Genomic DNA, 27,516 nt, shown 5'->3' with positions numbered 1-27,516 from the left:
TATCCAATCTAAACCTCCCCTGGTGCAACTTGAGGTGATAAGGTCTCCCCTGAGCCTCCTTTTCTCCAGACTGAACAGCCCCAGTTCCCTCAGCCGCTCCTCATAAGACTTGTGCTCCAGGCCCCTCACCAGCTTTGTCACCCGTCTCTGGACACGTTCCAGCACTGCAATGTCTTTCTTGTAGTGAGGGCCCCAAAACTGAACACAGTATTCGAGGTGCGGCCTCACCAGTGCCGAGTACAGGGGGATGATTGCTTCCCTAGTCCTGCTGGCCACACTATTTCTGATACAGGCTAGGATGCTGTTGGCCGCCTTGGCCACCTGGGCACACTGCTGGCTCATATTCAGCCGACTGTCAACCAGCACACACAGGTCCTTTTCTGCTGGGCAGCTTTCCAGCCACTCTTCCCCAAGCCTGTAGCATTGCATGGGGTTGTTGTGACCCAAGTGCAGGACCTGGCACTTGGCCTTGTTGAACTTCATACGATTGGCCTTGGCCCATCGATCCAGCCTGTCCAGATCCCTCTGTAGAGCCTTCCTACCCTCGAGCAGATCAACCCTCCCTCCCAACTTGGTGTCATCTGCAAACTTGCTGAGGGTGCACTCGATCCCCTCATCCAAATCATTGATAAAGATATTAAACAGAACTGGCCCCAATACTGAGCCCTGGGGAACACCACTTGTGACCGGCCACCAACTGGATTTAACTCCATTCACCACAACCCTCTGGGCTCGTCCATCCAGCCAGTTTTTCACCCAGTGAAGAGTGCACTTATCCAGGCCACAAGATGCCAGCTTCTCAAGGAGTATGCCATGAGAGACAGTGTCAAAGGCCTTGCTGAAGTCAAGGTAGACAACATCCACAGCCTTTCCCTCATCCACTAGGCGGGGTCACATTGTCATAGAAGGAGATCAGGTTAGTCAAGCAGGACCTGCCTTTCATAAACCCATGCTGACTGGGCCCAATCACCTAGTTTCCTGTACATGCCGTGCGGTGGCACTCAAGATGAGCTGATCTATAACCTTCCGCAGCATTGAGGTCAGACTGACAGGCCTGTAGTTCCTCAGATCCTCCTTCCGGCCCTTCTTGTAGATGGGCGTCACATTTGCTAACTTCCAGTCAACTGGGACCTCCCCGGTTAGCCAGGACTGCTGATAAATGATTCAAAGTGGCTTGGTGAGCACTTCTGCCAGCTCCCTCAGTACCCTTGGGTGGATCCCATCCGGCCCCATAGACTTGTGTGTGTCTAAATGGTGTAGCAGGTCACTAACCATTTCCCCTTGGGTTATGGGGGCTTCATTCTGCTCCCTGTCCCTGTCTTCCAGCTCAGGTGGCTGGGTAACTGGACAAAAGCTGGTCTTACCATTAAAGACTGAAGGACTATATGCATACATGATTGTGCTGGTTTTGGCTAGGATAGAGTTAATTTTCTTCATAGTAGCTAGTATGGGGCTATGTTTTGGATTTGTGCTGGAAACAGTGTTGATAACACAGGGATGTTTTAGTTATTGCTGAGCAGTGCTTACACAGAGTCAAGGCCTTTTCTGCTTCTTGCACTGCCCTGCCAGCGAGTAGGCTGGGGGTGCACAGGAAGTTAGGAGGGGACACAGCTGGGACAGCTGACCCCAACTGACCAAAGGGATATCCCATACCATATGATGTCATGCTCAGCAATAAAACTAGGAGGGAGGTTGGCAGGGGGGCCGCTGTTCAACGACTGACTGGGCATCGGTAGGTTGGTGGTGAACAACTGTTTTCATTTTCATCACTTGTCTGTCCTGGGTTTTATTTTTCTCTCTTTGGTTTTTTTTTCTTTCCCCTCTTTTTCTTACTACAACTACTATTACTATTATTATTATATTATTATTATTATTTCTTTTGGGTTTTTTTGTTTTTTTAATTATTAAACTGTTTTTATTTCAACCCACGAGTTTTCTCACTTTACCCTTCCGATTCTCCCCCATCCCACTGGGGGGGGGGGGGGAGTGAGTGAACGGCTCTGTGGTGCTTAGTTGCCAGCTGGGGTTAAACCGCGACAATGATAAAATGCAAAGCTATTGCTGCTACTGAAGACGTCATTGCATATAACTCTGGGTGATTTTGCCTACACAAGAAAGCTATAGTTTGGCTAATAAAACTGTCACTTTATAACCTGCTTAGTTCAACTAATTAGCCTCAGAACCACTGTGAACTACAACTGCACTGCAGCGATTCCCATCTTATCTGCTCTAAAGTCCTTCACTTGTGATGTTATCAAAGGACCTATATTTGAAATAATAGGATTATTTTTTGTTTGCCATACTGGTTTTAACTGAATAATGATGGAAGCTTTAGCTTCACCTAAAAAGCAGAAAGTCACGAGTCCACATATGTACAGTTGTAAACACAACCACTAACTAGAAAAGTATCTAAAAACAATGAAATAATACTATACAGTTTAGAGGGAGAATAAAAATGTCACCCCTTAATATTTTCCCCAACATTTTATCCATAAAGCAACTCTGAGGGAAGAATTAGAATACACGTTATCTTCATTTTTTCCCCCAATACTTTTATCTATTCCCTCCCTTTCCTCTCTAAAATAACTTGATGCTCTCTGGGACAGCTCTAGCTATAGGCTAGAGGAAGCAACTGACAAAAAGAGCAAAATCCTCAGGAAGTGATAGATGCAGCGCAGATGCCTGTTTTCCTTATAGCAGAACCCTGAAAACCTGAGCTTGCTACTGGTACCATCCCTGACCATTGTACAGGAGCAAGCTAAGGGTGGAACCCCACTTTGCAGCAGGAATAGCTGCACGCTTGGCCTTCCCGAGTGAGCCTGTCTCACTGCCATCCTTGGGAGACAAAATTCTGTTCTGTCTCTGCAGCTGAGAAATCTTGAACTGGCATTGGATATCTGAAGGAATATCTAATCAGGAATCTGGTTAGAGAGGTACTCCAACAGGAAAAATTACTTAGCTTTTCTTGAGAAAGTTGTTTATATGAATCAAAATATTTTGTTTGAATACTGTATTGTTTAAAATATTTTTGCTTAAACTCTGCAAATTGACTTGCACAAGAAGCCTACTTTTGAAAAATTTTATTTTTAACACAAGTTTCAGATATGAAATGCAGCAAACACATGTAATATTATCTCCATGAAATGGCAAAACCAGAGTGACTCACGTTATTCACTAGTAGAAGGAACAATCACTTGACAGAATCAATTTCACACATTCTGTCAGAAGGTATGTTTGGCCCTGGCAGTCTATCGGTTGTATAGTAAAATTTTCGTAGCTTTTACATAAATATGCCCACTAAAGAGATGCTTTTTTATTTGAGAAGAAGCTTTCTTAAATGATTTGAGTATCTGAAAGATAAAGCTGTCATTTGCAGAAGGTTTTATTGTGTTAAGGACTGTCAGAAATAATTGATTCTTGCAGCAGGAATTTTGGAGCAGCAGAAGGTAGTTCAAAATAGCACAATTATTTAAAGCAAGTTCTTTTTTCCTTCCTCTCTTTAAAAGAAACTTCACAGGAAGACAGACATGTAGTTCCACACCTTAAATTTTAGATAACGCTTCTTTAAGAACCTTTTGAATATACTCATAGGTAATATAACATTGTTATATTTACTGAAAAAAAGAAAAGCTTTCTCATAAAGCAGCTGCTTGGTTCACCTTTGGCTAGATATTTGTCCTGATGATCTGGGACAAAAAAAGGAAAGCTTCTGTGCACATTAAAAGCAATGAAACCTCTTTAAGTTATATGTAGAGTTCCCTGATTTTTTTGGTAGTGACTACATATTCTACAGCTTTACAAATACTAACATAGCTTTAGGATTTGTAAGTAACATCTAAATTACCATTAGAAAATACTTAAGACCTTTAAGTATATCCAGCAGACTAAATGTAAACTCATGCAATATTGTCTTCCTGACTTTCAAAGCAGACAAGAATAATCTGAAGGTAAGTATGGACTGAACTCTGACCTAACGTGTTATACATGAATTCTAGTAGTGACAATTTAAAAGTTAGTGTAACACTATTCAGCATTTTCATTAAAACTTTCCTTTTGTGTGTTTCTCCACCAATGACAGTGGCTAGAGAAAGGACAATAGTATAAACTGCTTGCTGTAAGAACTCTACAGTGCAAAAACTGTTTTCACAGTTTTTCACAGCGACTCTTCCACTTAATGTCATAAAGGGAAAAAAACAGGATGAAAGTTCAAGATCTACCTGCAACATGAAAGAAGACTGAATAAACATTGTCCCCTGAAAGGGACACCAAAATACTAACAAGCCAACTAAAGCAACTACTTAATCACAGATGAGAAAAGCAGCTAGTTCAATATTAACATGAGAACAGGCAATAAAATACACAGTGCTGTTTCCTCACTTTTACTAAATGACGTTTTCCATGAAATAGAAGACAGTTTGCTATATTGCTATGAAGCCAAATAAAAAGTTAATATAATATAGCATGAAAATTCTATCTTTTTAAGTTTCTTTTGGTGAAAAAAGAGACAAAACTACTTATACTTGAATATTTATCTGTAGATTTGTGAAAGACCTTAAAAACCATCTTAAGGGCCTTTGCAGTATTCTTATTTAAGGCATTTTAAATTTGCTCACCTATTCAATGATGGCAGAAATGAAAGCAATGCCAAAGCAGAAAGTTTTCTTCTTTCTGGCTGAGTGATGTTATCCATCCGATCAACCCACATTTCAATCATGTTACCAAGAATTTGATCCAACTGTAATGGGAAACAAAACATTCCTCTTCATTTATGAGCATTTCAGCATATCAAAAAAATAACTTATTTTAATTTTTCTACCAATTCAATACATTATTCAATTTGGGAAAGACACCATACAGTTATGTATACCTGATAGAAGTAGCAGCAACAGTTTTTTGGTTTTTTGTTTTTTTTTTAATTTATTTTCTACAACAGTGCTTCCAGGCCCTGAAGCCCCCTCACCATTAATTGTAACCTAGAAGTTAGAAATTCATTTAATTCATGGACAGACCACAGATTCAGAATACTGAATTACTCAAGCAGTCTTCACATAACAATCTAATACATATAAAGCATGTGAATTTACTCTGGTTTACCTTCATTGGTGGCAACAACAAAAAACCCCAAACTTGTATTTACCTGTTTAAAAACTGTATTATACCTGAGGATAAGAAACGTACTAAATTTCACTTAAAGACATAGTAAAACACTTGTAATAAAAGAACCTCAGTAAGCTCATCAGTGAAAACAGAGTACACTGAACCCGCTAGAAACTGAGAACTCTCACATGAGAACAATTAGACCATTATCCCTGGTGTAAGACCCATCAAGACGGGACAAGGAAAAAAACTTTCACCCTTCAATACCATGCAAACTAAAGGGGTTTATATGGCTTATTGCAGGATGCAACAAAAAGAGAATTTAGAGACTAAAAAAATTGCTATGGGATGTTCAGGGGAAGGACCAAAGGAGAGGAAAGGACCCCTTTCAAGTTGGACTGGGGAGGAACAAGCATGGAAAACAGAGGGAAAAGTTCTTTCAGGCCAAAAGAATGCAAGACTTCCACATGCAATCCAGTTGAAATATCAAGACAAAAATTCTTACCTCCTGACCCAATTCACATGCCATCTGGGTCAAAAACAATGAAAAAAACCTTGCATTTTGTAGTAGAACTCTACCCATGACCCCCAGATAAGTAGACATCACCACTGGATATCTCTGAAAAAAAAAGTAAATCAAAACAAAGCAGTTTAATTAAGAAAAAGATACTTAACATATTATGGTGGGTTAACCTTGGCGGGACACCAGGTACCCACCAAGTCCCTCTATCACTCCCCCTCCCCAGCTGGATAGGGAAGAGAATATATAACAAAAGGCTCGTGGGTCAAGATAAGGACAGAGAGATCAGTCACCAACTGTCATCATGGGAAAACCAGACTCGAATCAGGGAAATTAATTAAATTTATTGCAAATCAAATCAGAGAAGGGTAATGAGAAATAAAACCAAATCTTAAAAACACATTCCCCCCACCACTCCCTTCTTCCTGGGCTCAACTTCACTCCCACATTCTCTACCTCATCCCCCTGAGAAATGCAGGGGGACAGGGAATGGGGGTTACGGTCAGTTCATCACACGTTGTCTCTGCCACTCCTTCCTACTCACACTCTTCCCCTGCTCCAGTGTGCAATCCCTCCCACGGGAGACAGTCCTCCGCAAACTTCTCCAAGGTGAGTCCTTCCCACGGGCTGCAGTTCGTCACAAACTGCTCCAGCATCAGTCCTTTCCACGGGGTGCAGTACTTCAGGAACAGACTGCTCCAGCATGGGTCCCCCATGGGGGTCACAAGTCCTGCCAGAAAACCTGCTCCAACGTGGGCTCCTCTCTTTCCACAGGGCCACCTGTCCTGCCAGGAGCCTGCTCCAGCACAGGCTCTCCATGGGGTCACAGCCTCCTTTGGGCGCATCCACCTGCTCCAACGTGGGGTCCTCCACGGGCTGCAGGTGGATATCTGCTCCACCGTGGACCTCCCTGGGCTGCAAGAGGACAGCCTGCCTCACCATGGTCTTCACCACGGGCTGCAGGGGAATCTCTGCTCCAGTGCCTGGAGCACCTCCTCCCCCTCCTTCTTCACTAAACTTGGTGTCTGCAGAGTTGCGTCTCTCATATTCTCACTCCTCTCTTCAGCTGCTGTTGCGCAGCAGTTTTTTTCCCCTTCTCATATATGTTATCACAGAAGCGCTACCACCATCACTGATTGGCTCGGCCCTGGCCAGCGGTGAGTCGGTCATGGAGCAGGCTGGCATTGGCTCTATCAGATACAGGGGAAGCTTCTAGCATCTTCTCACAGAAGCCACCCCTGTAGCCCCACTGCTACCAAAACCTTGCCATGCAAATCCAATACACATATAGAGCAGAAATACATGGAAAATACTTGCATGCATCCTTTACATATTTTACTAAATTAGAAACTATAAATTCTAATTTGAAAGCCTCTAAGAACACAAGACTGAGTGAACAGTCATTACCATAATTTCTCAATTCTCACAATAGAAAAACTATGGCAATCTCAAAGTCAGTTTCCCCCCACAAACAGCCAAGACAGCTTGCAAAGTGATTTTACTTTACATTTAAAAACCTGCATCTTAAGCAATTGTCCTGGTTTCGGCTGGGATAGAGTTAATTGTCTTCCCAGTAGCTGGTACAGTGCTATGTTTTTGAGTTCAGTATGAGAAAAATATTGATAACACACTGATGTTGTCAGTTGTTGCCAAGTAATATTTAGACTAAAATCAAGGGTTTTTCAGCTTCTCATGCCCAGCCAGCAAGAAGGCTGGAGGGGCACAAGAAGTTGGGAGGGGACACAGTCAGGGCAGCTGACCCAAAGTGGCCAACGGGGTATTCCATTCCATGTGATGTCACATCTAGTATATAAACTGGGGGGAGTGGGGGTGGGGGGATTGCCGCTCAGGGACTAACTGGGTGTCAATCGGCGGGTGGTGAGCAATTGCACTGCGCATCATTTGTACATTCCAATCCTTTCATTATTGCTGTTGTCATTTTATTAGTGTTATCATTATCATTATTAGTTTCTTCTTTTTATATTCTATTAAACCATTCTTATCTCAACCCACGAGTTTTACTTCTTCTTCCCTGATTTTTTCCCCCATCCCACTGGGGGGGGGGGGCAGTGAGTGAGCGGCAGTCTGGTGCTTAGTTGCTGGCTGGGGTTAAACCACGACACTATATAAAACTAGTAGGTTAGTGTCTGTGATTGACAATGGAGATCAGACAACAGGAACTAGTTGCGTTAGTCTGTTTATTCTTAATTCCCAACTACTAGACTTCATTTGAGATGTGATGATTGCATGCATGCGTCTAAATCATTGCAACATGGGTGGTGAGCAATTGCATTGTGCATCACTTGTATATTCCATCCTTTATTTATTACTATTGACATTTTATTAGTGTTATCATTATCATTATTAGTTTCTTCTTTTCTGTTCTATTAAACTGTTCTTATCTCAACCCACGAGTTTTACTTTTTTCTTCCCGATTTTCTCCCCTATCCCACTGGGTGGGGGGAAGTGAGTGAGCATTTGAGAATTTTGAAAAATTTGAATACCCTTGGGATGTTGAGACCAGCACGGTCCTAGCCCTACTGCTAGGAATTAGCATGCTCCTGAATGTGGTTCAGCTCTTGTTTAAGGTTAAACAACTATTTAAGAAGATCACCCAGAGGTCTGCCCCGAGGCTGGATAATTATGAGTGGCAGGGTGTGTGGGGTAGTATGGGCAAGAAGTACCTAGAACAGTGGGCACCTCCAATGTTTTGGAAATTCACCTCTGAACAAGTGCAGAATCCAGAAGAACTAGTAAAATATTTGGAAAAGGTATGCTGTCACCCCGGCAGCTCCAGAGAGATACAAATCACTGCAACGTGCTGGGGCCTGGCCCATGCCTATCAAGCCCTGTTCGACACCACTCAGTACCCTCAAGGGGAAGAGAAGGTCTCTGGATCTAACAACAAAACAATGAGCACTGCGGCCCCTCCAACCCTGGCAACAGGCACTGCAGCTGAACCAGAGAACCAACCCGCACCAGTATCAGTTGCCCCCATACACAAGAAGAAATAGACAAAAAAATCAGTTCGCTTAGCAAAGGATGAAGGTGAACCAGGGTCATCACAGGAACAGGAGAAAGAGGCAGAACCAGCGGTAATCACCCGATCCCTATCCTTGAGTGAGCTGCTGGATATGCAAAAAGATTTCAGCCGTTGTCCAGGTGAGCACATTGTCACCTGGCTGCTCTGATGCTGGGACAATGGGGCTAGTAGTCTGGAATTAGAAGGTAGGGAAGCCAAGCAGCTGGGATTGCTTGCCAGGGAAGGTGGTGTTGACAAGGCAATTGGAAAAGGGACATAAGCCCTCAGCCTCTGGAAACAACTCCTGTCAAGAATGAAGGAAAGGAACCCCGTCAAGGAAAATGTTATATGTCAATCAAGCAAGTGGACAACCATGGAGAGAGTTATCCAATATCTGAAGGAATTAGCTGTGCTAGAGACGATTCATTATGACCTGGACAACCCACAATTACCAAGATCCAGATGAAGTCCAATGCACATGACCCATGTGGCATAAGTTTGTACTGAGTGCATCATTATCCTATGCCAACCCACTGGCAATAATGACCTGGAAAGACAAAGAGGCACCGATGGTGAAGGAAATGGCTCACCAAATCCAGCAATATGAAGAAAATCTCTCTTCCTCCCTACAAGTCTGCATTTCAGCTGTGGAGAAGCTGTCCCAGGATTTCCAGCAATTCAAAGAGGATATGTCCTACTCCCCACCTGTAAGGACCAATGTCTCAGCTATTAGGGGTGACCGTTCCTCTGCCCAAGAGAGAGAATATAGAAGGTACACACCACGAGGTGCCCTGTATTTTACCTGCGTGACCACAAAGAGGGCATGAGAAAATGAGATGGAAAACCTACCTCAGTCCTATATACACGGGTACGTGAGCTGCGAGGAAAAACCACCACAAAAGGGGATTCTACTAGGAAAAATGCTGCTCCAGTTTCCAAACAGAGTAGAAGGGCTGATCTTATTTCTGATCCTCTTGAAGGGACTTCTGAGCCAATTTTACGAGAAGTGAATACCGGATACTCTGGCCAGAATTAGAGGGGCCCTGCCTCCAGCCAGGTGGAGGAAAGGGATAACCGGGTCTATTGGACTGTGTGGATTCGATGGCCTGGCACGTTAGACCCACAGGACTACAAGGCTTTAGTAGACACCGGTGCACAGTATACTCTAATGCCATCAAGTTATAAAGGGGCAGAACCCATTTGTATTTCTGGTGTGACAGGGGGATCCCAAGAGTTAACTGTATTGGAAGCTGAAGTAAGCCTAACTGGGAATGAATGGCAGAAACACCCCATTGTGACTGGTCCGGAGGCTCCGTGTATCCTTGGCATAGACTATCTCAGGAGAGGGTATTTCAAGGACCCAAAGGGGTATCAGTGGGCTTTTTGGTATAGCTGCCTTGGAGACGGCACAGCTGTCAAGACCCTTCGACTGTGGGGTTGCTGAGGGTTGAAGAACAAGTGCCAATTACTACCACAATGATGCACCGGTGGCAATATCGCACCGAGACTCCCTGATTCCCATCCATAAGTTGATTTCTCGACTGGAGAACCAAGGAGTGATCAACAAAACTCACTCACCCTTTAATAGTCCCATAGGACCAGTGTTAGTGGAGACTAACAGTTGACTATCGTGGCTTGAATGAAGTCACATCACTGCTAAGTACTGCTGTGCCAGATATGTTAGAACTTCAATATGAACTAGAATCAAAGGCAGCTAAGTGGTATGCCACAACTGACATTGCTAATGCACTTTTCTCAATCCCTCTGGCAGCAGAGTGCCGGCCACAATTTGCCTTTACGTAGAGGGGTGTCCAGTACACTTGGAATCGACTGCCCCAGGGGTGGAAACACAGCCCCACCATTTGCCATGGACTGATCCAGGCTGCACTGGAAAAAGGTGAAGCTCCGGAACACCTGCAGTACATTGATGACATCATCGTATGGGGCAACATGGCAGAAGAAGTCTTTGAGAAAGGGAAGAAAATAATCCAAATCCTTCTGAAAGCCGGTTTTGCCATAAAAGAAAGTAAGGTCAAGGGACCTGCACAGGAGATCCAGTTCTTAGGAGTAAAATGGCAAGACGGGCGTCGTCAGATCCCTATGGATGTGATCAACAAAATAGCAGCTATGTCTCCACCGACTAATAAAAAGGAAACACAGGCCTTCTTAGGTGTTGTGGGCTTTTGGAGAACGCATATTCCAAATTACAGTCTGATTGTAAGCCCTCTCTATCACGTGACCTGGAAGAAGAACGATTTTGAATGGAGGTCTGAGCAACAACAAGCCTTTGAACAAATTAAACGGGAGATTGTTCATGCAGTAGCTCTTGGACAAGTCCAGGCAGGACAAGATGTTAAAACTGTGCTCTACACTGCAGCTGGGGAGAATGGCCCTACCTGGGGCCTCTGGCAGAAAGCACCTGGGGAGACCCGAGGTCGACCCCTGGGGTTTTGGAGTCGGGGATATCGAGGATCCGAGGCTCGCTATACTCTAACTGAAAAAGAGATATTGGCAGCATATGAAGGAGTTCGAGCTGCCTCAGAAGTGGTTGGTACTGAAACACAGCTCCTCTTAGCACCCCGACTGCAGATGCTGGGCTGGATGTTCAAAGGGAGGGTCTCCCCTAAACATCATGCAACTGATGCCACGTGGAGTAAAGTGGGTCGCACTGATCACACAACGGGCTCGCATAGGAAACCCCAGTCACCCAGGAATTTTAGAAGTGATCACGGACTGGCCAGAAGGCAAATATATTGGAATGTCGCCAGAGAAGGAGGTGACACGGGCTGAAGAGGCCCCACTGTATAATAAACTGCCAGAAAATGAGAGACAATATGCCCTGTTCACTGATGGGTCCTGTCGCATTGTGGGAAAGCATCGGAGGTGGAAGGCTGCTGTATGGAGTCCTACACGACAAGTCGCAGAAACTGCTGAAGGAGGTGAATCGAGTCAGTTTGCAGAGGTGAAAGCCATCCAGCTAGCATTAGACATTGCTGAAAGAGAAAAGTGGCCAGTGCTCTATCTCTATACTGACTCATGGATGGTGGCAAATGCCCTGTGGGGGTGGTTACAGCAATGGAAGCAGAGCAACTGGCAGCGCAGAGGTAAACCCATTTGGGCTGCCGCAGTGTGGCAAGATATTGCGTCCCAGCTAGAGAATCTGGTTGTAAAAGTACGTCATGTAGATGCTCACGTACCCAAGAGTCAGGCCACTGAAGAACATCAAAACAACCAGCAGGTGGACCAGCCCGCCAAGATTGAAGAGGCTTAGGTGGATGCATTGGGTTTGTGTGGAAAGGTTTTGGTAGCGGGGGGGGTTACAGGGGTGGCTTCTATGAGAAGCTGCTGGAAGCTTCCCCTGTGTCCGATAGAGCCAATACCAGCCGGCTCTATAGACGGACCCGCTGCCAGCCAAGGCCGAGCCAATCAGCGATAGTGGCAGCACCTCTGTGATAACATATTTAAGAAGGAAAAAGAGTTGTGGAACTCACAGAAACGGCAGCCAGAGAGAGGAATGAGAACATGTGAGAGAAACACCCCTGCAGACACCAAGGTCAGTGAAGAAGGAGGGGGAGGAGATGCTCCAGGCGCCGGAGCAGAGATTCCAATGCAGCCCATGGGGAAGACCATGGTGAGGCAGTGTGATGGATTAACCCTGGCTGGTTGCCAGGTGCCCACCAAAGCTGTTCTATCACTCCCCTCCTCAGCTGGACAGGGGAGAGAAAATATAACAAAGCGCTTGTGGGTCGAGATAAGGACAGGAGAGAGATCACTCACCACTTACCGTCACGGGCAAAACAGACTCAACTTGGGGAAAAATAACTCACTTTATTACAAATCAACCAGAGTAGGGTAATGAGAAATAAAACCAAATCTCAGAACACCTTCCCTCCATCCCTCCCTTCTTCCCGGGCACAACTTCACTCCCGGCTTCTCTACCAACCCCCCCAGCGGCACAGGGGGACGGGGATGGGGTTTACGGTCAGTTCATCACACGTTATTTTCTGCCGCTTCATCCTCCTCAGGGGGAGGACTCATCACACTCTTCCCTGCTCCAGCGTGGGGTCCCACCCACGGGAGACAGTCCTCCACGAACTTCTCCAATGCGGGTCCTTCCCATGGGCTGCAGTTCTTCACGAACTGCTCCAGCATGGGTCCTTTCCACGGCGTGCAGTCCTTCAGGAGCACACTGCTCCAGCGTGGGTCCCCCACGGGGTCACAAGTCCTGCCAGAAAACCTGCTCCGTGGGCTTCTCTCTCCACAGATCCTCAGGTCCTGCCAGGAGCCTGCTCCAGCGTAGGGTTCCCACGGGGTCACAGCCTCCTTCGGGAACCCACCTGCTCTGGCGTGGGGTCCTCCCCGGGCTGCAGGTGGATATCTGCTCCACTGTGGACCTCCATGGACTGCAGGGGGACAGCCTGCCTCACCATGGTCTTCACCACGGGCTGCAGGGGAATCTCTGCTCCGGCACCTGGAGCATCTCCTCCCCCTCCTTCTTCATTGACCTTGGTGTCTGCAGGGTTGTTTCTCTTACATGTTCTCATTCCTCTCTCTGGCTGCCGTATATACTGCCTGTCCCAAGTTTTTTTTCCTTCTTAAATATGTTATCACAGAGGCGTTACCACTATCACTGATTGGCTCGGCCTTGGCCGGCGGCGGGTCCGTCTTAGAGCCGGCTTGTATTGGCTCTCTCTCGAACACAGGGGAAGCTTCCAGCAACTTCTTACAGAAGCCACCCCTGTAACACCCCCCCGCTACCAAAACCTTGCCACACAAAGCCAATACAGGCAGGCTGTCCCCCTGCAGCCCATGGAGGTCCACGGTGGAGCAGATATCCACCTGCAGCCCGGGGAGGACCCCACGCCAGAGCAGGTGGGTGCCCGAAGGAGGCTGTGACCCCGTGGGAAGCCCATGCTGGAGCAGGCTCCTGGCAGGACCTGTGGATCTGTGGAGAGAGAAGCCCATGGAGCAGGTTTTCTGGCAGGACTTGTGACCCCGTGGGGGACCCATGCTGGAGCAGTTCATGAAGAACTGCAGCCCGTGGGAAGGACCCACGTTGGAGCAGGGGAAGAGTTGATAAGTCCTGCCCCTGAAGAGGATGAAGCAGCAGAAATAACGTGTGATGAACTGACCGTAAACCCCATTCCCCATCCCCCTGTGCCGCTGTGGGGGTGTCGTGGTTTCAGCCCAGCCGGTAACAAAGGACCACGCAGCCGCTAGCTCACTCCTCCCGCCCCCCTCCGGTGGGATAGGGGGGAGACGGAGGAGAGAAAAGAAAAAAAAACCTGGAACCTCGAGGGTTGAGATAAGGGCAGTTTACTGGGACAACGCAAAAAAAGTTACAACAACAACGACGGTACTAATGAAAGAGTATACAAAAAAAGAGTGATGCACAGTGTAACTGCTCACCACCCAGGACCCGACGCTCCGCCACTTCCCCCACGGAAAGTTGAGAGAGAGCAGCAGAGCCCTCCCCCCCAGCCCACTCCCCATATATATACTGGGCATGATGTCACATGGTATGGAATAGCTCCTTGGCTAGTTCAGGTCAGCTGCCCCAGCTATGCCCCCCCACCTCCCAGGTTCCTGTAAAAATTAACTCTATCCCAGCTGAACCCAGGAGAGGGGGGTAGGTAGAGAATCCAGGAGTGAAGTTGTGCCCGGGAAGAAGGGAGGGGTGGAGGGAAGGTGTTTTGAGATTTGGTTTTATTTCTCATTACCCTACTCTGGTTGATTGGTAATAAATTAAGTTAATTTTCCCCAAGCTGAGTCTGTTTTGCCCATGACGGTAAGTGATCTCTCTCCTGTCCTTATCTCAACCCATGAGCCCTTTGTTATATTTTCTCTCCCCTGTCCAGCTGAGGAGGGGGGAGTGATAGAACAGCTTTGGTGGGCACCTGGCGTCCAGCCAGGGTTAACCCACCTCAGTGGATCAGGATTGGCAACATAAGGGTGAACTATTTATGGCTTGGTGGGCCCATGATACCTCAGGCCATCAGGGAAGAGATGCAACATATAGATAGGCTTGTGATCGAGGGGTGGACTTGACCATGGATACTATTGCACAATTTATCCATGAATGTGAAATACGTTCTGCAATCAAGCAAGCCAAGCACTTAAAGCCCCTGTGGTATGGAGGGCGATGGCTGAAATATAAATATGGGGAAGCCTGGCAGATTGACTATATCACACTCCCACAAACTCACCAAGGCAAGCGCTATGTGCTTACAATGGTGGAAGCAACCACCGGATGGCTGGAAACATATCCCGTGCCCCATGCCACTGCCCAGAACACTATCCTGGGCCTTGAAAAGCAGGTCTTGTGGCAGCCCAGAAAGAATTGAGTGAGACAATGGGACTCATTTCCGAAACAACCTCATAGACACCTGGGCCAAAGAGCATGGCATTGAGTGGGTGTATCACATCCCCTATCATGCACCAGCCTCTGGGAAAATTGAACGATACAATGGACTGTTAAAGACTACATTGAGAGCAATGGGGGGTGGAACTTTCAAACATTGGGATACACATTTAGCAAAAGCCACCTGGTTAGTCAACACCAGAGGATCTGCCAATCGGGGTGGCCCTGCCCAGTCAGAATTTTTATGTAGTGTAGAAGGGGATAAAGTCCCTGTAGTGCACAGAAAAAATGTTACGGAAGACAGTCTGGGTGTCCTGGTTTCAGCTGGGATAGAGTTAATTGCCTTTCTAGTAGCTGGTATAGTGCTATGTTTTTGAGTTAGGTATGAGAAGAATGTTGATAACACTGATGTTTTCAGTTGTTGCTAAGTAGTGTTTAGACTAAGTCAAGGATTTTTCAGCTTCTGATGCCCAGCCAGCAAGAACGCTGGAGGGGCACAAGAAGTTGGCACAGGACACAGCCAGGGCACCTGACCCAAAGTGGCCAACGGGGTATTCCATTCCATGTGATGTCATGTTTAGTATATAAACTGGGGAGAGTGGGGCTGCGGGGAAGCGCCAGTCGGGACCTAACTGGGCGTCGGTTGGCAGGTGGTGAGCAATTGCACTGTGCATCATTTGTACATTCCAATCCTTTTATTATTACTGTTGTCATTTTATTAGTGTTATCATGATCATTATTAGTTTCTTCTTTTCTGTTCTATTAAACTGTTCTTATCTCAACCCACGAGTTTTACTTCTTTTCCCGATTTTCTCCCCCATCCCACTGGGGGAGGGGGGAGTGAGTGAGCGGCTGCGTGGTGCTTAGTTGCTGGCTGGAGTTAAACCACGACAGCAATAAACAATATATTGTACTGTTAAAAAATTACTTTCAAAGTTGATTATGGTTCAAAATTATTGTTTACAATTTTAGTAACATTAATAAGTGCTTAGTATTTCTGAAGTTGTTACTTATTTCTCTGAGCGAAGCTACAATACATTTGCCAAAAACTAATTTGCATGTGTCTCAATTAACTGGATACACTAAGCTCATTAGTTTATTGTCTTCTGTTATTATTTTTAATTTTAAAAGAAGCTACAGATTTTTTTTTTTATTAAACCCAGCATCTATCAATGTAACAGTAAGTATTTTGTAGAATTATGTATTTGAAGAAGAAAATGCCAGCATTTACCTGAAAACGTTTACCCAGACTAATACTTTTTTGAATAGGGGCAATGAATTTATTACAGTCTTATATCAGAAGACATTTTAATAATGCACTCTCCAGTTTTGTGTCCTTTCTTCAACTGCAAATTGTTCAAACAAACTATCTTTTTTGTGTTCTTTGTAGCAAAAATAAACCAAGTAATATTACTTAGCAATGTAATCTTGGAAATATATTCGTTAATAATAACGGGAGCCAAATATTGATATCTGAAAGTCTTCAACTGAAAAAACAAAGGTTTTGATCAAAGAAGTCAAGAGCATAGAGAATTCCACTCACTGATTCCGCTGATAAAAGTATTTTTTTCTCCTGCTAGTACTGCAAGGTTCAACACAGTTAAAGCATATTGGATTTGACTCCTATTTATCCGACATGGAAAGTTGTTGAAGGCGAAGAGAGAGAGAAAAGGGAGAACTTAAGACATCTAAGCAAGGAAAAACTTAAAGCCTCTACTGTCTCACATAAAGCATTCTCACATCCTTCATCTCTTCGTGTAGGGAACACCGTTCGGAAGATCTCGCGATGTCACGGAAAGGTAGAAGGCTAGTCGTCGCCTCCCTATGACATATCAGTAATCCCACCTACCGTTGTTAGTATAAAAGGAATTAACTGCGCAATAAAGGACGGAGTTGGCACTCACACCATGTGTGTTATCTGTCTCTTCCCTGGTCCAGGCCGACCAGTGATCTAATCGCGGCACCTTGATATGTAGCACTGCTACATCTTCGTATTAGTTATGTCAATTAGAAAAAGAAGAAAAAGAAGGTCAAGTCAATTTTGTCCTTTGTGCTGGCTTTGGCTGGGGTAGAGTTAATTTTCTTCATAGTGGCTAGTATGGGGCTATGTTTTGGATTTGTGCTGGAAACAGTGTTGATAACACAGGGATGTTTTAGTTATTGCTGAGCAGTGCTTACACAGAGTCAAGGCCTTTTCTGCTTCTTGCACTGCCCTGCCAGCGAGTAGGCTGGGGGTGCACAGGAAGTTAGGAGGGGACACAGTTGGGACAGCTGACCCCAACTGACCAAAGGGATATCCCATACCATATGATGTCATGCTCAGCAATAAAACTAGGAGGGAGGTTGGCAGGGGGGCTGCTGCTTGGGGACTGGCTGGGCATTGGTCGGTTGGTGGTGAGCAACTGTTTTCATTTGCATCACTTGTCTGTCCTGGGTTTTATTTCTCTCTCTCTTTTATTTTCCTTTTCATTGCATCATCATCATCATCATCATTATTATTATCATATTTCAATTATTAAACTAGTTTTATCTCAACCCACGAGTTTTCTCACTTTTACCCTTCCAATTCTCTTCCCCCATCCCGCTGTGGGGGGAGTGAGTTGAGCGGCTATGTGGTGCTTAGTTGCTGGCTGGGGTTAAACCATGACATCCTTCCCTTTCAGTTTGTTTCTCTCTGGTGCAGGTACACTTAAAAAGGAGTAGTATAAGTGTCTTAAAGCACAACAAACAACCCCAACACCTACAAAGGATCTAAGTGTATAGTCATAGCAACTTTTCAGTGTTAACAGTGAAGGAATGGCAGAATAAAATTTGTGTTATTTTATTAAAATAAACACTAGATGACAGAATAAGTGATGAATATTTTTCTGTAACTCTTGTGCTACTATGTACAGACTTTTAAAATAGCTGCCAAAGACCTATCAGATGCTCTTAAAACTAGAGAAAGCGAGAGCAATGTCAATATGAGAAAACTGGACCAGATAACAGAAGGTACTTTCCTGTTCAAAACGAAAAGTAGAGTAGTTTAAAAGAGTAACTCTTACCTCCCCATCTATAATCCCCCTGAATACTGATGGCAGAAGGGGTTGAAACATTTGAGGACCCAAAACAGGATTTACTTTTAGGACATTTTCCACAACCTTAAGAACAAAAGCAAATTAGACAATTAGTAAAGTACATTTAAAAATCTTAACTGTAGCTTTAAAACTACATATACTGGTCTATATATAAAGTCCTGGTAGGATGTTTACCATTAAATACCAGCAAAACCCAGGATTCCTGAAAGTATATTCTAGTGAAGTATTCTGCAAACCTGATCTGCATAACAGACCTGATGAAAACTGACATGCCAAGTGAAACCCGCCAAGCACCTCCTCATCAGCCTCCTCCTGGCCCTGGCAAATCTGGCCAGCCCTGGCTCCAGGAAAAGCAGCTTGATGAGATGGGGTTGACAGGGAGGAGTGCCAGCAGTTTAAAGCTTATTTCCATAGCTTTGTCCTGTTACTTTTTGAAGAACCATTGATTAGGACCTACCATCTCTTTGCAGATGATCAAGTAAGATGTGCTATTCTCCGTACACCACACACACACACACCCGTGCCAAGTTTTTACATTCTTCTCTGCTCTTTTTTTCTTCCCCCATGAGCTGTTCCCTGAAGTAATTTTTTTTTCTGTGTTCTTCAGGCTTTCTTCTCCCCAGCTGTTTGGGCTCTCTCCTTGTACCAAGATGGAGAGGGGAAGAGGCTGTGAGAATAATGGGCTGATACCTATACACTCCTATGGGGAGTAAGGACAGAGACCACACATCTATGCACAGATGTGTATAAAAAAGAAAGAATGGGGCAAGCATATAAAGGTACCTCCCTTAAATGCTCTTCTCAGTCTCCACCTACTCAGGGGGACTTCCTCAAGGAACTGTTCTGTGCTCTTGTCCAGTCTCCCGTGAACCCATGTGTATGTAAAAATCCTGCTGCTTGAAGAAAGAGCTTTGGGGGTTTTGTTGCTTTGTTTTTTTTTTCTTTTTCTTCTTTCTTTTTTTCTCCCTCAGGGGGAGGAGGTAGAGAAAATTGGGAGTGGAGTTGAGCTGGGAAGGAGGGAGGGATGGGGAGAAGGTGTTCTAAGATTTGGTTTTACTTCTCATTATCCTTGTTTTGATTTGATTTGTAGTAAATTAAATTGATTTGGTTTTTTCCCCAAGTTGAGCCTGTCTTTTGCCTGTGATCATAAGCGGTGAGTGATCCCTCCCTGTCCTTGTCTCGACCCACGAGTGTTTCTTTATATTTTCTCCTCATCATCCCACCGGGGCCGGGGGGGAGGAGTGAGCGAGCAGCTTCGTGGTGCTTTGCTGCCGGCTGGGCTTAAACCACCACACTTGCCTTGAGAGAGATGTTAGGCAGTTGACCCCTTTCACTGCCTCTCAATTTTGTAGACCTTTAACATACTGTTATATGGGGGGGAACCATAACTTTTCCCCCACTCATATCTTTTGGGAACTGAAAGTTTTGGCTAACTCACTTGTTCCTTGTACAGAATCTTTTCAAACCTTTGATGGTCTCTCTCAGATAATTAGAAAATCAAGTCACATCAAGCCTCAGCAATCTTGAAATAAATAGTTTTATCAATCCAAATTAATGTTTTTCAACCTTATCCATTTATTTACTGTTCTAATGTCTATTTTCAATCCAGCCAAAGCTGCTTGTAAGAAAATATTTCAGAGAATGCTCCCAGGTGTTTCTTTTCCCAATATTTATCTTAGGGTTTTTTTGTTTAACAAGTCAGCATAGTGATGCCTGACAAAACATTTTCTTTTTTATAAAAATACTTACATGGATTATATCTCAGTTATGCCTCTGCAGGTAGGCATATTAGGAGGGCGTTCAAAGTATACTGGACAAACCTTGTGGATAATGCAAGGTCACACTGGGAGCCAAGTGGATAAACGATACTATATTAGCAGCATCATTCCATTTTAGGGATCACATTACAAGCTGCTGCATCAAACAGTTGCCCAACTACAGACTCTAAATAACAGTATTGATAGAGATGAATTGACATTTTAAACTACAGAACTAGAGTCCTTAAGCTCCTCACAGCAAGAACTACAAATGGAGAGAACTATCAACTTCTGTTGCTTTCCTTTCCTGGGATTCTGCAAGCAGTTGTGCAACCCAAAGAGGTAGGTGGGCTCTAACTTTTGCCTCTGTTACATTTATAATTAACTGAAATCAAGTCCAAGATTTTTGTAAGCAACACAGAGTTCCAAGTACAGCCACTGGAAACGTAAAAAGTAATACACTACAGTTACTCCTCAACTATCTTTCAGTGCATAGTCCAATTTTATTTCCTCCTGAAATTCTTCAAAAGGCACATTTAAAGTATCATGTTTAATATTTTAAAAGCTTATGAATTACATAACATCTGTTTCATAATACCATTTGAAGTTTGTGTGAAAATAGTTTTTTAAATACTTTGAAAAGCCTCTAGCAACTCTATTTAAGCAGTTGTTGCCATTACAACAGCAATTCATGACAAAAGCAAAGATTGGTTGAACACTGTCATGGTACAAATGCAAGTATGCTACACAAAGGAATATGATAAAGAGAGCACATACATTCAACATTCAATAAAGACTGGAAAAGCTTGGCTCTAGACCTATTAAGTTCTAATGGTCATACAGAAATGCAGCAAAAAAAAACCCAAAAAGTGAATCTTGATCCTTTAGTGCTTATTTAATCATAAAATCACCTAAACAGTTTTTATAATAATACACATGTATGCAGACTCATTACTTAACCTTTATCTTGTCAGTTATTCAAGTGTGCAGTTACAAAAATTGAACCATATGATTATTTTTATTGTATTGAATACTAAAAAGGAAAATTAATATATCAAAAAATTAGTAGATATAATAATGTTGTTTGTATGAGCAAAAAGATCAGTACTGGCTGATAGGGTAGAGACAAAAGTCACAATTTGGATGGCTAGATACAGCAATTAGATTACCTACCTTTTCACATTTTTATTAGAAACCTGCAAATGAACCTAGATTATTCATACACAAGTATAATTTTGGCTTTTTTAGGGTTAAATAATTTCTTAATGTTGCATTTTCATCCAAATAATGAAAAATATTTTTTCTGAATTCTGAACCAAGCTGAAAATTTAATTAGGACAGCTTCCATAATTAGATTAATTTTGCCTTTTTATTTTGTAACTAGAAGTGTGAGTATCTTTTATGTTATACTTTGGTAATCTCCATTCCAAAATTCAATTAGAAATTAACAACTCTAACTTCCATGAGTCCACTGATAGCCAAAGATTAAATCAAGTTACTTTGATCCAAACACAATCCTTGCTTTGCAACTTAATGCTCTTCAAGATTTTCTATGAATAGCATCATCTTTGCAATGCAGTGACTGGTCATCTGGCTGTTTAAGTGTGCTGTTGCCAAGCTGTAGAACAAACTATTTTTATGAGGGTCCAAGCCCTCACTAACCTCCTTTCTCTAGTAATCTAGAAAATAATCAAATGGGAAAGAACTCTTAATCTAAATCCATTTGTACAAACTCAGACTCAAACTAGCTTAGAAGTCATTTATCTAAGGACACCACCTTGGAATCACATGAAGTAAAGAAAGGATTGCAGAGAGGGTACAGGAACAGTGCGTTAAGTAATTATCTTTTAGGGTGCTCTATTTGGGGCTATACTAACCTTCTCTTGGGAAAATTAGTATTTTTTTAAAAATATATTTGTGTGCACATGTATATACGCACTCTTTATACACACGTGCACACACTTTAAATGTGTAGTTGTCCTGGTTTTGGCTGGAATAAAGTTAATTTTCTTCTTAGTAGCTGGTATAGTGCTGTGTTTTGGATTTAGGATGAGAATAATGTTGATAACACACTGATGTTTTAGTTGTTGCTAAGCAGTGTTTATACTAAGGCAAGGACTTTTCGGCTTTTCATACTGCCCTGCCAGCAGAGGCTGGGAGTGCACAAGAAACTGAGAAGGGACACAGAAAGGACAGCTGACCCAAACAAGCATTCCATACCATATGATGTCACGCCCAGTATATAAACTGGGGGGAGTTGGCTAGGGAACTCCGTGGCTTGGGGATTGGCTGGGCATCGGTCAGCAGGTGGTGAGCAACTGTATTGTGCATCACTTGTTTTGTATATTCTATTATTATTATTAATATTATTTTCCCTTCCTTTTCTGTCCTATTAAACTGTCTTTATCTCAACCCATGAGTTTAACTTTTTTTTTTCCCTGATTCTCTCCTCCATCCCACTGGGTGGGGGGATCGAGTGAACGAGCAGCTGAGTGGTGCTTAATTGCTGGCTGGGGTTAAACCAGGACAGTAGTTTAAAACACCACTGACTCCAATGACAATGTGTGCTAAATAAGCTGGTTTTTTCCTACATGTTCTACATTCATCATACTTGAAAATATTACTCTAAGGTGACAAAACACTACCAAGAATACAGATGTCCAGAGATTAATATCAGGGTATTAACATTATTTTAATTAGATTCTACCTTTAAAACTTGAACTTGACCTTCAGTAGTTATGTCCTTTAAGAGTTCACAAAATGACTGACATAAGTCAGCAGCATACATCTGAAATTAAACGAAAAAGAAGGTATTATGCAAATGTGTTTTATATCTATGTATATATTTAAAAACTCAACACATTAGGGATTACATATGTCCAAAGATCCAGCTTCTCTTCAAAGATAATATTTGCTGCAAGGCTCATCTTTCCTGAACCAATTAAAATCTAATCAGTGTTGTTTGTTTTGGGGTTTTTCTGGGGGTGAGGGATGGGTTTTTTTGGTTTGGTTTTTTTAAGTTGCAGGTTTTTTAAACAACCAATGAGTTTTCTAATTAAGAAGGTTTGAGAACAAAGCATAATATCTCTAGTTCATTTCCTGCTAGAACTTATGATCATAATTTTAACATGGCAAGATAATTAACAGAATAAGTATTACTACCCTGCATAGGACTTTTTCAGGTACCAAAGTACTAAATTAAAACACTAATTCTAAATAAGTCTTTCTCAAATACGATTTGATTGAGTGTCCACCATGTGCCATAAAGAGCTAACATCAGAACAACATGCTTGTATACACATAAATGAGTAAGAGTACAAATGTCTGTGTGTACGATGTTTCTCAACATGAGGAAAAAAACCAAAACAAACCAAAAAACAGTTTGCCAGCAGAAAACTAAGGTGCTAATATGAAGCTTTATATAATGGTAACATACCTGTAAAAATTCAGATGATGATAAGAAAATATAAGCATTGATGATCTTAAAGCAATTTTTGAAGTTTTCTGAACTCAGCTCTGGAGGAAAAAAAAAAAAAAAACAATTCAGAACATCATCATCACATTGAAATACAACTAAAATGATTTACTTCTAAAAGTCTTTTTCCTCACACAGCATTTAAGTGCCAGACGCCTACAAAGAAAAAAGTTATCTTCGATTCAGTACCATTCAGGTTCTGTCTCCCTGCTAGAGACAATAACAAAAGAGGGATGATAACAGATCTCATGTTATCAAATGGAAGCACAAGAATTCCTATGACCTCATGTCACGACACAGGCTGGAGAGACCAGGGAGGGGACGTGGTGAATTCGGAATTCCCTCGGGCTAAATTAAGGTGAAGCAACACCAAACAATCAAGTAAACATTTTATTCATGGCAGAAGCAAACTGAACTTGGAAGGCGTTAACAGTAGGTGGCGGGGTTTCTTTCAACAAGAATTGGCATGGAACTACCTCAGTAAACCGTGTAACCCGTGGTAACCATATACATCAATGCAGGGAAGAAAATAAGGAGACCCCTGCTGTTGGGTCACGAGGTTCAGAGCAGACCCCCTTGCTTTCTAGACTCCTTCTCAGAGAAGAGCCTAGGGGCGGCTGGATCCACTCCTAGTCCCAGACTTGGTCAACGGTTTTAAGTCTTCAAGGGATGAGGTGTAGGGGTTATGAAAAAAGGGAGAGAAAGAGAGTGAGACAGAGAGAGGAAGAGGAAAAGAAAAGAGAAAGATTTCACCGGTCCTGGGTCCAGCATTGGTCCAGTCAGCCTAGGGGTCCAGTTCCAGTGGGTGCACGCAAGTGGGGCTTTAGGCTGTGTCCTTTTATCATCTCCTTGCCCCTCCTTCGGGCGGGCACTCGAACTCATTAGGCTAATTAGGTGTCATGCATGGTTTGTGCTTTCAGAACCTTCGGGAAATGGGTCAGTGGGCTTGGGGGTCCTTTGGGGAGTAACTTCCCCTTCCCTGCAGACATGACCATTGTTTGATCATTGGCCATATGCGGTGAGCTGCCCCACTCAGCATATCAGAACAGCTTATTCAAACACAGAGCTTCACACCCTCACCCTCTGACATGCCCTCCCTGTCCTCTTGCTGATGTCCTGTGCTCATCCTTCTTTTCACCTGTGGTTCCTTGCCAAGCAGGGCTCATTGTTATGCAGAGTTCATTTTTATGCAGAACTTGCCCCACCACAATGTTTGAGACATTAACTCTTTCAGTCTCTCTCAGTTGCTAAGTAGTGTTTAGACTAAGTCAAGGATTTTTCAGCTTCTGATGTCCAGCCAGCAAGAACGCTGGAGGGGCACAAGAAGTTGGGAGGGGACACAGCCAGGGCAGCTGACCCAAACTGGCCAACAGGGTATTCCATACCATGTGACGTCATGCCTAGTATATAAACTGGGGGGAGTGGGGCTGGGAGGGATCGCTGCTCGGGAACTAACTGGGCATCGGTTAGCAGGTGGTGAGCAATTGCATTGTGCATCACTTGTTTTGTATATTCCAATTCTTTTAGTATTATTATTGTCATTTTATTATTATTATTCGTTTCTTCCTTTGTGTTCTATTAAACTGTTCTTATCTCAACCCACGAGTTTTACTTTTTTTTTTTCCCCGATTCTCTCCCCCATCCCACTGGGTGGGGGGGGAAGTGAGTGAGCGACTGCATGGTGCTTAGTTGCTGGCTGGGGTTAAACCACGACACAAATTGTTTTTTTGGGGGGACCAGAGGAATTATTCCAGTTCCTGTAATCTGCTTTTTACTATTACCTTTACAAGCTCAGCACAGGCACATTAAACCTGATGCTTCTTGAAACAGGTATGTCTTGACCATATTCCCAATCTGAAATTATATCAGATTCAGCTGTCATTTTAAGCAGTCTCACTGCAGAAATGCATCCGTCCTCACAAGAATTAATGTATTCCTCCATTCTGCATTATTCAGTCTGCTGCACTGAGAGATGGATTAAAGAACCTCTGCAACCCCTCTACAGGGCAATTATATTTCAACAGAATTTAAACATTAGCAGTGCTGATATGGAAATTAAATATGACAATTATGCTGTGAACAAATATTGTACATCAGTGATAGCACCACAATCTTTGAAGGAAGGTCAATTTTGCAAGTGAAATCAAGTCTTCATATCAAATGCAACATTCTTCTCCTGGTATCTTTAAGATTTAAGGATAGCACTGATTATTTTTTAATAAGAAAATTAATTGATTTGTACAACAACTCTGACATCCAGTTCCAACAAAACTTTTTTTTTACACATCAAGCATTGGAATTGCTTGCCAACAGATAAGTGTGTTTTTAAAAACAGTCTCCTAAAAGATGCAGGAGAAGCAATGGCAAGCAATTACTTCTCTAGGCTGCAAATTTAAGTTAGGAATGAAAGTCAAAGAACACTGAAGGTATTCTTGTCAATAAGACAGACAATCAGCTCCAGCAGAGAAAGCATGAGAGGAGGCAGTGTAGAGGTCTTCAAATTCAGGTTTCTAAGGTATTACTGGTAGACCAGGAAGCAATGATAGACAAGCAAGTGCTTATGCAGTACATAGTCTTGGTAAGCATCTTAAGAGCACTTAAAAATTGTGCAACAGATGATATATTCATTTGACATCATCTAAACATGCATTCATCCACAGGAAACAAAACACAGCAACACCTTTCTATTAAGTGATATACATAGCACACTTCAAAAACTACCAGACATAATTTGTGCACAATACACCTAATTCAGTTTTATACCACTTTGCTGAAGAAAACGTACTGTTACAATGCAGAAATCTTAAATCAAGTTTTTTTTACTTTGATGGTTAAGCTTAACTCCCAAATCCAATGGGAAACACTAGATGCTCAAAGAGCTCTTAAGGGTCCCGAATTGGAACCAGCAATCTATCACTGCACACCTGAATTTTCTGAAAAAAATATTGTGTACAGTCACAATCAAGTCCCACAGGACCTTGCCCACAAAGGCAATTAATGCAAAACAAAATCCACAATGCAATGAATAACCAACAACCTCAATAATACACAATCCAGCCTATTATTTGTACCTCCTTCAACATAACCAAGCCATATAATTTTATATAAATGGTTATCAATATTATTTTCCACAGTCCCTCTGGGTCTGAGTTATCAAAACTGCACTGTATCTATTTACATACACTGTTCAATTCCCACAGTAGTTTGTCCCCTATTATTGTACAGGAATACCTCTAATAAGTAACGTTTATGCAAGACTTAAAAATGCTGTAATCTGACTGTGAAGAAGATAAAATATCTTCTCTCCCTCTCCAGTCTGATGACTTCTTGCCACATCTGTTTCCTCCTCTTCAGCAGGACAGAGTCTGCTATATACCTCTAATGTCCAAAAATCTCATGTATGAACTTCTTCCCTCCCTTCCTTCCAGCTCTTCTAGTTCAACTGTGTTGACCTCTAATAGGGCACTTTTTCTGAAGGATTTAATTGCTGATGGAGCAGTTAAACACACCAGAAAAATAGTTACATTATCTGTATATTGGAGTAATTCCATTCAGTAAGAATAAATTCAGAAACTAAAGGTCAGGAAGTTCATATTCCTTATACTGCATTTTCAACAAAATCATTTTCTGTAGCACCTTGAAGCTAGTTCTCCACCCTGCTCCAAAAGACATAAGCAAGGCAGTCATCTACTCAGAACTTCTCTTCACCATATCTGCCCTTTGGCTTCCGCTTTGATAGCTTAAGACTGAATTGAGAACCGGTCTTGGGTAGACTTTTTGTTTTGCCTTATCTCAGACAGCTAAAGCACACAAGACATCAAGATTTTGAAAGTTTACATTTGAGGGTCTCAAAATTTGAATGAACTTCTCCATTTGTCCAACCAAAACCAGCAGACTTCCCAGTTAAAATACCTTGTCCTGACAGTTACATCACTGTGGTGAGAAGAATAGGAAGTATTTGTTCTTAAACGATGGAAGTTTCAGGTGAATACTGCCACTTTTATACTGGAGAAAATGTAGAATCATAGAATCATTTAGGTTGGAAAAGACCTTCAAGATCATCGAGTCCAACCATTAACCATGCCCACTAAACCATGTCCTTAAATACCCTGTCCACTCGCTTTTTGAATATCTCCAGGGATGGTGACTCAACCACTTCCCTGGGCAGCCCATTCCAATGTTTAACAACCCGCTCAGTAAAGAAATT

General features: G+C 43.0%; 1 protein-coding gene across 4 annotated transcripts in view; it reads right to left on the bottom strand.

The window, feature by feature from the left end:
* The window catches only part of LOC121232868 (importin-11-like), a 168,165-nt gene that overhangs the window by 47,733 nt on the left and 92,916 nt on the right, over positions 1-27,516 (bottom strand). For all 4 annotated transcript variants that reach the window (XM_041121351.1, XM_041121354.1, XM_041121353.1 and 1 more), the window contains 5 exons: positions 23,271-23,350; positions 22,542-22,622; positions 18,045-18,140; positions 5,603-5,716; positions 4,614-4,735 (listed from right to left, as the gene is read on the bottom strand). In XM_041121351.1, the coding sequence (XP_040977285.1) occupies positions 4,614-4,735; positions 5,603-5,716; positions 18,045-18,140; positions 22,542-22,622; positions 23,271-23,350 (493 nt within the window). The remainder of the gene's footprint in view (positions 1-4,613; positions 4,736-5,602; positions 5,717-18,044; positions 18,141-22,541; positions 22,623-23,270; positions 23,351-27,516) is intronic.

This window comes from Aquila chrysaetos (assembly GCF_900496995.4).
Source record: "Aquila chrysaetos chrysaetos chromosome W unlocalized genomic scaffold, bAquChr1.4 W_unloc_1, whole genome shotgun sequence".
In the NCBI taxonomy this organism is placed as follows: Eukaryota; Metazoa; Chordata; class Aves; order Accipitriformes; family Accipitridae; genus Aquila; species Aquila chrysaetos.
Note: the sequence above shows the minus strand (reverse complement) of the source record. Positions and strands in the feature narration are given on the sequence as shown.